At 43.9% G+C, this 10,709-nt stretch overlaps 1 protein-coding gene across 5 annotated transcripts in view; it reads left to right on the top strand.

The window, feature by feature from the left end:
• The first annotated feature begins 6,717 nt into the window (after positions 1-6,717).
• The window catches only part of CPEB4 (cytoplasmic polyadenylation element binding protein 4), a 62,380-nt gene continuing 58,388 nt past the window's right edge, over positions 6,718-10,709 (top strand). For 4 of the 5 annotated variants that reach the window (XM_044917109.1, XM_044917111.1, XM_044917106.1 and 1 more), the window contains exon 1: positions 6,718-9,231. In XM_044917109.1, the coding sequence (XP_044773044.1) occupies positions 8,107-9,231 (1,125 nt within the window). In that variant the 5' untranslated portion in view covers positions 6,718-8,106. The remainder of the gene's footprint in view (positions 9,232-10,709) is intronic. The other variant, XM_044917107.1, reaches the window with a different exon arrangement.

Raw genomic sequence — 10,709 nt, 5'->3', positions numbered from 1 at the left:
CCATTCTCTGTCAGTCCCTCTAATTACGTAAAGATCTTTCAAGATTGGGCTAGTAAGTCTTTAGCACCTTTCTAACCTTATTGATCTTCCTTTTTAACAAAAAGGAAGAAGCCCTCAACATTAGAGCTTTTGAAATGCATACAGGATCTAGGAGAAATTCATACCATTATTTTGTTTTCAATATTTAAACATGACAATTATTTTTTGGTTATAGTAAGTGATAACTGTTTTTCATTTTGAGTGGTAAATCACATTGCCTTAAATAAGGTTTTAAGTTTTTTTTAGAAGGTAAGCCAACTTATAGAAACATTAAATGTGTGACACTGCAGGAGCTATACTAATATGGCAGAAATTGTGAGGCTGGAATGAAAATCACTGAAGTTTGAAAAATACAGTTGAGGGGCGCCTGGGTGGTACAGTAGGTTAAGTGTCTGACTCTTGGTTTTGGTTCAAGTCGTGATCTCAGGGTCCTGAGATCAAGCCCCATGTTGGGCCCAGCGTGGCATCAGCTTGTGTTTCTCTCTCCCTCTCCCTCTGCCCCTCCCCCACTCTCTCTCTCTCAAATAAATAAATCTTAAAAAAAAAAAAAGAAAAATACAGTTGAGTACATCAGGAAGCCACGGAAAGTGTTTGAACAATGGAGTAATGTAAGTAGACTCCCCATTTAGAAAGATTCAGTGAGCAAGGCCAGGTATTAAGCCTGAAGATAGGAGCTGCAAAAAAATCCAGGTGAGAAATGATCAGACTTGAACCAAAGCAGGATATGGAGAGAAGGAGGAGATGCTGAAGAGAGAAATGAAGAAAACCTAGGGACTAACTATAAGAGGATGGAGGAGGAGAAGGAGGGGTTTAGGATGACTCCTACATTTGGCTTAGCCAACTGAGAGAATGAATCACGGCACCATTGAGTAAACCAGAGAAAAGGGAAGGAGGACTAAGGCTGGCCACAGTGAACTGAAGGCCCTTCTTAATCCCAGGTGGGGATGTTCTGTGGATCACTGATTCTCAAAGCATGTTCATCAAACCAGCAGCATCAGCAACTGAAAACTTGTTAGAAACACACATTCTTGGCTCTACCCCATACCTATCTAATCAGAAATTCTAGTTTGTTTTAACTTGTCCTCCAGGCAATTCTGAAGCATGCTAAAATTTGAGGACTACTGGGTAGAGGAAGAGTTCTGAGTCAAGATACCTGGGCAAAATAACTGAATTATTTTAGACAAGGCCCTTCCCTGGACCTGTTTCCTCAGTTGCAAAATGAGGGCATTGAGTTGGCTATAAGACTCAGGTCAGTCACTAAACTTCTCTAGGCCAAAATGCCTCACCCATCAATATCCAATTCCCCTTTTCTTCATTGTTAATAGAATGTCACTTTTTATAAAGCTAGGTACATGAGTGTGAAATAATGACCATACTTCCCAACGTCTTTTGCCCAAGTTGTGCCCATATGGCCAAATGCCCGCCAGTGGGAGGAGAATGGAAGTGATGTGAATGTCTTCTGAAAAGTTTCCTCAGAGAGAAGGGTCATGTCTTTCTTCATGTTTCTCCTTCTTCCTTCAATCTAAAACACAGGCATGATGGCTGGAGCTTGATCAACTATCTTGGATCATAGGCAGAAGTTACATTTTGAGGAAGGAAGCAATGGGATAGAAGGAACCTGGCTTCTGATGTCTTCTTAAAACCACCCCACCAGCCCTATATTGACTCTCCCAAACCTCTTTCATGTGAGAAAGGAACTTTTTTGTTTTAGCCATTTTTATTTTGTTTTTTTCTGTGTTCTTGTATTATTTTGAGAAAAATCTCTTGAAGTTTAAAATTTTATGAGAAAATAGTATGAGAAAACTTAATCAGAATATCTTGGGGGGCACGACCTGGAAATCTGCATTTGATGGGCTCCTACTGGGGACCAATGCACACTGAAGTGTGAGGTTGGATGCTTATGAATCAACTCTCTCATAACAGTTCTTCAGGAATATATATACTCTAAGAATAGGGGACCAGGAAATTTGGATATAAAAGAAGAGGAGCATCTTTAGTAATTTTTTTTTTTTTATAGATGCCTTTCTTTGAACCTTTATTGCTTAAGAGTTCCAAAGTGAAACTGTTTAGGTAGCAAAAATTCTGGCCGAAAGGAAATCACCAGACAAACTGAACCAGTGTCTATGAGTTTATGGCTGTGTTGGGGCTAGAGTTTTGGTCTCTGACTCCCGGCTCTCTGACCTATGGACCCCGAAGCTTCCCTGAAAGCTCTAAAAAGCTATTCTTTTTCCAGAATCACAGGTGAAAATCCTCCAGCCTATCTACAGGGTGTGAGATGGCAGCTCTTGAGAAGCATGGCTGGGGTTGGGTGCAGGGAAGTGAGGTTGGGTGCAGGGAAGTGAGGTGTGTCCAATCAAAACAGTAAGGGGTAATCTAGGTAAGCAGCCCATCCACATAGGTGGCTGAGGCCTCGAAAGAATCCAAGTCATTCCATGTGATGCATATCACAGTTTGGAAGGTCAACCCCCTGTTCTGCTCACCTAAATCTTTGCCAGGATAAAGCAATTTCAAGTGAAGCATGTCTGTGTCTAGGGCCTTTCCAAGCCATTTATTCAGTAACAATGCATTGGAGGAACTGGCTTCACCACCCCCACCAAAATGCTTGTTAACTATGGACTGTATGTGAATGATAATACCTTACATGGGAAAGCAGGAGGAAAACAGTGTTTAAAATGCAGAGGGTTTGTGCAGATTATAAAACAACAAACAAGAAGGGAAAATATAACCCAGCAATTAACCATAAAAAAAAAACAACACACAAAAAAACGCAAAACACAGTGGTGTTTTCTAAGTAAACGTGCACACTTTTCAATATTAAAACAGGGTGAAGAGCAGAGGTGGGGTTTAATAAAACCTGCTTTCAGGACTTGGCTTTGTTTCTGTCCAGCTTGCCTTCTGGGAGTGAGCATCCAGATACTTTTGGAAAAGAAGATATTCCAAAAGTAATTCCACTCTTCTCTCTTCCTCTACCTTCATAGGACCTACCTTTAAATATTATTGTTATATTCTTTTAATTTCAGTAAAATATATATTCCACCACTACATGAGAAGGCTTATTAATGAAGCTAAGCAAAGTAACCGCTGGGCATTAATCTCTTAGGGGATGGGACCATGGACATGCCCAAACTTGTCTTCTTGCTACAGCTCACTACTCAACAACACCAAGGACACCGTGTCCTTCAATGCCATCACAGAAAGCTCCCGGGCCACCGACTCTAAACTATAAATGGACCAACTGCTTTAAATATTTCTGCATGCAATGAGCATGTACTCATGTAATTTACGGTAGTATCTAGTCACTTTTTTGTACGGGTGTCATATTTCCATAAGGTGCCTCTGTTTTACTCAGATGAACTGAAGCAGGGCTGCCACATTGTACAACTCCAAGGGGTGGCATTCACATAGTAGTCTGTGGTGCCCTGTGAGTTGTATAGTGCACAAAAGGAGCAGCCTTGGGTGGCAGCCCTTATTAAAGTCACCAGGCAGGCCCCTGGGGAATTGGGTGTGTGCTGTTGGAAGAAGGCTAACAAATGCTTCAAGGGCACTGGTGGAGGACATCAGAATTGGAATGGGGCAGAGTTCATTCTGTGTGATTATGAGGTGAGATTTATATCACCTGCCAAGTTTTAAAAGAGGCTGGTGAAAGAGATATTAGGGCCATGCTTCGTGGGAGGCTTGGGTTTGGGGTGTGGTTGACCTCAAACCCCAGAGGGGGCTGGGCAGTAGCCAACACGGTACATGCATTCACTAGTCTACAGGTTCTCTGAAGGTGTGTCAATCCCTTGCTGGACAGGGAGGGAGGTATTTTTGTTTTGTTTTTTGTTGTTGTTGTTTTCATCTGGTAGCACCTTAATGTTTGGGCAGAGCTTAGAGCTTGCTTTCTCTGCAACCTGAAAAGTTCCCAGTGAGCATGCTTCATGGAGGGGCTCTCTTCTGCCAGCAGAGCATTCAAGCCAGCACTCATCTGCAACTGTAGATCCCTCTGGAGATCCTAAATGGAGCTGCTGAATCGTTGTCATGGTTACCTGGGCCAGTTTCTGAGGCCAGAATGTTTTTAAGGAGGGCAGCCCTGAGCTGGGTATCCTGGGTTTCTGAGCAGACAACTGACCCAAGAGAACTGTTTCCCACTTCCCTCTCCCATGCTCCTACTCCCTAACCAGGAGTCTGACGTCTATAGTGATCATCTTAGTTTCAGTCCAGCCCAAACCTACTGCCCACATCTGATTTAGTCTTAAAAGATCAGGCTGACCTAGTAGCATCCTGACTGTGGCTCGGGTGTGTCTCCTTCTCTACAAATCAACACAGGTTCCTGGATTCAGTCATGCACACAGCTGCTTCTAGGCAAAAGACACTTGTGAAATACAAGTTCTCTATGCTTCATATGTTAATAAGGAACTAATATATTTTTTTAAACCTCAGCCCAGCACTTCACATGTAGCTCATGTAATTTACCAACCTAGTGAGAGAGGAAATATCATTCATATTTTATCCATGAGGAACTAGGGGCTGGTAGAGGTAAAGCCCAGGGCAGGACAACTAGGAAGTAGCAGAGGTAGGATTCAAATTACAATGTTGGGTTCCAAAGATAGTCCTTTTTCTTTCAAGTCATGGCTGCCATTTTAGCCACTGAGAACTGGTAGCTGCAAAAGACTCAACCATCTACTGGGTACTGACCATTCATTCATTCATTCATTCACTCAATGATGTTCTGAGTCTGCTTTGTGCCAGACCTTATGCTGGCCACTAGGGACACAAAGATAAGTCAGATAAAACCTCTGCCCTTAAGAAACTAACCCACTGACAACTAGCAGTAATTTAAAGAGAGGAATCTACAAGATTTTAGAGAGAGGGCAGTCAGGGAAACCATTCTGGAGGAAATGACACCTAACTGAATCAGGAAGTCTCAAGGTATGTCCAGTTGTGGGGAATAAACAGCAGGGTAAGACCCTATGCTCAAAGAACTCGGAGTAGAGTTGCAGAGGTTAAGATTCATGGTCATGATACAAGGAAAGAGAATAAAAATCACTTCTTAAGGCTCTGAACAGGTATTCTACATGGAAGTGTTGGCAGATTGAGAAACTGAGGCAGCAGAAATCAGGGCCATTCAGGGAGGGCTATAGAAATGAAATGGAAGCCACCTTTGTTCATAAGAGTCTTCTTAAAAGTCTTTGATCTCTCTTTGTTTTCCTACTCTGGCTCTACTGTGATTTCTTCTCTTCATTTCTCATTTCCTTCTAAAGGAAAACACTTATTCAATGTCCTTAGAGCCTGTGCTGAGAGCAAGGCATTACCCTAGTCCCTGATGGTGGTCCTAAGCAGAAATGTACAAAGATGAACAAGACACACAGTGGAGCAGCTACTGACAACCTAAAGGATAAAAGTTTGAGAGATGTGAACTCCAAATCAAACAGCAGAAGTAATGAAATAATTCAGACTTGGAAAAGGGATTGTCATTCAAGGTAACTCCACCGTAGTTGGTTTGTTGATTCATTTTTCTCAGCATTCATTCAGCAATGCCTCCTATCCACAAGGTCCTCTCCTCAGCGAGCCAACAGTGGAGGCCAGGTCTGGCAGACCTAAGCCGCCATTACAATCGTGTGATAAACGAGCATGAAAAACATACACACATAGGACTTACGAGCCATGTATGCTCGTAAGAGAATTCAGAAGACAGAGCCGGTGGTAGCTTTTGAACGGATTCCTACAATGAAACAGGAGTCTACCAAGTGGAGAAGAAAGGAAAGGGCATGTTAAAAGGCACTGAGAGTATCTTTGGAACAGCTTGGTATGGGGCATTTGTTCGGAGATGAGGTGTTAAAATGCACCGCCCACAGAGCGGAAAGGCCTTGAATACCAGACCAAGGAGTTTGGCCTTTTTCATAGAAAGAGATCTGAACAGGTGAGGACCACAGTAAGATTTTTGTGTTGGAAATGTCCCTCTGGTACAGCCTGTACGGTGGACTAGAATAGGATGGAGAAGAGGGCTCAACTACCTACGCTTACAGCAGCTGTATCTTTGTGCCTGACAGACTGCACCAGACGGGTAACTAAGCCAAGCTGGGGAGTGGGGGTGGGGGGATGGATGGTGAAGGGAGAGTCCCGCGTGAGGGCTACAGGCAGGACGGGGACGTACGCAGTTCTATGCACGGCACAGCGGCTGGGGAGACCCGCCTCCCCTTCCAGATCCCTCTGGGGCGGAGCTCGAGCCAAAGCACGTGATGCCTGGGGACCCACCTTTACTGTGGGCAGGCGTCCCGTTCATCCGCGGTTTCACCGGTCGCCCTTGGATCCCCAAGACTCTGACTCTTTTTCTTAGTGCTCGAGGGATCTGTTCTCTTCCGTGCATCCCTATATGCAACTCCTGCAAAGCGTGGTGAGGGGAGAGAAACAGCGAAGGAGTCCTTTGCCCATACTAAAGATGGCAACCTGCTGCGCTCACTCTGGGTGGGGGTTCCAGGCGCCAGGCCTCACCGGGCGAGGCCCAGACGGAAGAGGCGTCTCTCGAGATAAGTTTTCGACCTTCCTAGGAGGGGACCTGATCCGGGGGCGTGGCCTTGTCGAAATTCTAACAGCTGATTGGTATTTCGAGAGGTGGGCGGAGTGCCCTCGGTACCCCACCCCTCCCTCTTCGAACCGGAAGTGTCTCTCGGTCTTTCCAGCTGGTTGTCATTTCACTCGGCTCGGTCCTGAGGAGAAGGACTCAGCCGCGGCTGCGGGACCCGGGCACCGGGAGACGGTGGCGGCGGCGGCGGCGGCGGCGGCATCGGCGACAGCAGAGGAGGAAGAGGAGGAAGAAGGAGAGAAAAAGAAGAGCCAGGCGGAGTCCGCAACAACGACAGCGGTGACTGCGGGACCGGGGTAAAGCTACGGCGGCGGCGGTGGGGACGACGACGGCCCAGCAACCGTGAGGAGAAACAAAAGCCTTCTAAATTATAGATTTTTCTAAAATCTGGGGGAAAAAAGAGAGAGAGCACAAAGGGGGGAGGCCCTTCTCTTTTAGAATAACTACACTAGTGGGTTTTCCCTTTTTTTCCTCTTTTTTTCCCCCTGCGGAGAATCGAACTGAGAGAACTGAACAAACCGCCCCTGGGTCCCATGAGGGAAAAAAACCCCGGAGCCGCAGAGAGGGGAAGAGGCCGAAACCGCAGGACCTTCCACGTCGCCCCGTTGGTCCCCGCACCCCCGGGCCGCCAGCTCGCTCTCGTCGAGTCTCGCTAAATCCTTCCTTATCGCGATCCCCCCAAGAGGGAGAAACGGGTGTTTTCAGCCCATTTCATGGGGGAGAGGAGGCCGGGGGGGAGCCCAGGAACAGCGACCGCAGCAAGATCTGCACCCAGAGCCTCAGGAACAGCCCCAGAGGCCAAAACTGCACCCCGTGAAAGAGCAGAAACAGGACCAGGAACAGCAGAAACCTTCCTGCAATCATCTTTCCATTAGTCAATGCTGATTTCCTCTCCCGCAACCAGGAATTCACCTCCCACCCCAGATAACCTAATATAATCTATATATATAAATATATAATATATAATGTTCTTAAATTATTCCTGATTTTTTTTAACCAAGCTGCCAAGGAAAGAACGTATTCTCCTCTTAGCCCTATTCTAATTTTTATGTGAGTGAATCTAAACTGCTGAGGAAGACCATATGTGATTGTTAAATTATATATATATATTTTTACTCCGCGCAATGCTTATTCTTCTACATCCATAGATGCTTGAGAAGCTGTGTTTTTGTCATTCATGTACATTTTCCTTTGGAAAAAAAAAGCGCCTATTTTACTAACCAAAGACTTGATTTTTACCCTCTTCGTTTTTATTCCCTCCTAGAAAGAAGCCCAGTTGGATTCATGTCAATGTTTTAAGAGATTTTTTTTTTTAGTTTTTTTTTTTTCCTTTCAGAGGCCAGAATTCCAAATCAGAACTATTTCAAGTGATAAGCTGCGATCTTTGAGCTAGCTATAAATAAGACATTTCAAACAAACAACTGAAATTTTGGGTAGAGGATACAAAGACGTGAGACATCAGGTTGTCATTTTTTATTGTAAGAATCTGATCCTAAAAATAATAAATGGGGGATTACGGGTTTGGAGTGCTAGTGCAAAGCAATACTGGGAATAAATCTGCTTTTCCAGTCAGATTCCATCCACATCTGCAGCCTCCACACCATCACCAAAATGCCACCCCCAGCCCTGCTGCTTTTATAAATAATAACACAGCTGCCAATGGCAGCAGTGCCGGGTCAGCTTGGCTCTTTCCTGCTCCAGCTACCCATAACATTCAGGATGAGATCTTGGGGTCGGAAAAAGCAAAAAGTCAGCAACAGGAACAGCAAGACCCTTTAGAAAAGCAGCCGCTCTCCCCCAGTCCAAGTCAGGAAGCTGGAATACTGCCTGAACCCGAGAAGGCAAAATCAGAAGAAAATCAAGGGGACAATTCTTCAGAAAATGGCAATGGGAAGGAGAAAATAAGAATCGAGTCACCAGTGTTGACAGGGTTTGATTATCAAGAAGCCGCGGGGCTGGGTACTTCGACCCAGCCCTTGACGTCTAGTGCATCGTCTCTTACTGGTTTCAGTAACTGGTCAGCAGCGATAGCACCTTCTTCCTCTACAATCATCAATGAAGATGCAAGTTTCTTTCACCAGGGAGGGGTCCCGGCTGCTTCGGCTAATAACGGTGCTCTGTTGTTTCAAAATTTTCCCCATCATGTCAGCCCTGGCTTTGGAGGCAGCTTCTCCCCTCAGATCGGGCCCCTCTCACAGCACCACCCTCATCATCCTCATTTCCAGCATCATCACAACCAGCCTCAGCAGCAGAGGAGGTCTCCTGCCAGTCCCCATCCCCCACCTTTCACACACAGAAATGCTGCTTTTAACCAGCTGCCTCATTTGGCGAATAATCTTAACAAACCCCCCTCTCCATGGAGCAACTACCAGAGTCCCTCTCCTACACCATCTTCTTCCTGGAGCCCGGGAGGTGGTGGATATGGGGGCTGGGGAGGTTCCCAGGGCCGAGATCACCGCAGAGGGCTGAATGGAGGAATAACGCCCCTGAATTCCATCTCGCCTTTGAAGAAAAATTTTGCAAGCAATCATATTCAGCTGCAGAAGTACGCTCGCCCCAGCTCTGCATTTGCTCCTAAATCCTGGATGGAAGATAGCTTGAACAGGGCTGACAACATTTTTCCTTTTCCGGTAAGATTATGTTCCATTAATAGATTGAGATGAATAAGGAAATTGTATGGTGTAATATCTATTTAACTAAGAGGTTTGAATGGTCCATGTACATATCAGAACTCTTCTTAGAAAATGAGTTAATTGCCAGACATTATTTTGGCAGGGCAGGAGTATAATTGGGAACAAAATATTCAGCTGTTTCTTTGATAAATTTCTAATTGTAATCTTCCCCATAGATAATAGTATGAATTGGTATAATTATGACTACCAGGTAGCTAGTGATGTTGGAATTATTAACTATAATATCTTTCTAGCCTGACAGGATCATCAGGGTTGGTTTTTCCTACTTTTTTAGGTGAGAATAAATAATATATAGATATAGTATAATTCATTGTGCAAACCGATGATAATTTTCTGCTCAGATGAAGTAACTGTGTAACAAAAAAATTCATTTTTTTCCTCCACTGTAGGATAGTGATTTACTGAAAACCAACTATTGAATTACAGTTTTCTCACTGGTTACACTTTAAACCTAGAACCTCTCTGAACCTTGCAGTCTGAACAGTCTGAATTCATCAATTCAGCAATTCCTCTTAAACCTCTCTGCAAATTCTGGCCTGCCCTGTGTCAGTAAGGACTGGTACAGAAATGATCTAAATGTTTTCTTCATCCCCATTTATTTTCAAATACCATGAAACTGTTGATCTCAGAATGACTCTTTTATGATGCCTTTCATCCATTTGTTTATTTTCCAGTGTTAACACTAGGGGTGTAGATAAACCATTCCTAAAAATAGATCCAGGCAAAGATCACTTGTCTTTCTTGCCACCAGTGTATCCTTATTCTGCAAGAGTCACATGGTTTGATGTTTTTGAATTAATGAGCAGCCAGTCTAGGTGATAGATATGAGATAAAGGGAATTTCATAGTTAATTGAGCATCAGATGCCCCACTGAGTTTGTATATTTGAAGGTATGATTGTTTATATGTGTTTAGGAAATTTATATGGGATAATAAGCTAACATTGAATCAGTCCTCACAGTGACCCCACAAGGTAAGTTCTATTATTATCCCCATTTTGCAGATGAGAAAATTGAGTATCAGAAAGATATAACTTGCCCAAAAGCACACTGCTGATAAGAGTACAAAGTCTAGGTTAAAAAACAAGGATTAAAATATATATCTGTATACATATGTACACATATGTATATGTATATACACATGCGCCACAGAGGATTATTTTAGAGATCTTTCTGCAAGGACTAACACAGATTACAAGACAGTTGCAATGTCCCCAAATATGATGTCAGCACAAGCAGAACTATCTGTTTGATTAATAATTTGCTTAGTGGGAGGGCAAGTTTGCTAAGAGAATCCTGTGTCATTCCAAGGAATTAAAAGTCCCTTCCCTGAAGGATTCAGGTGGAATAGTTAGGATGTATCTTAAAATATTTGATTTAGTTTTAGATTTTTAAAAATAATTTTTTTGCCTACATA

The sequence above is a fragment of the Neomonachus schauinslandi genome, chromosome 7 (assembly GCF_002201575.2).
Source record: "Neomonachus schauinslandi chromosome 7, ASM220157v2, whole genome shotgun sequence".
Classification (NCBI taxonomy): Eukaryota; Metazoa; Chordata; class Mammalia; order Carnivora; family Phocidae; genus Neomonachus; species Neomonachus schauinslandi.
This window is presented reverse-complemented; position numbering and strand designations above follow the sequence as displayed.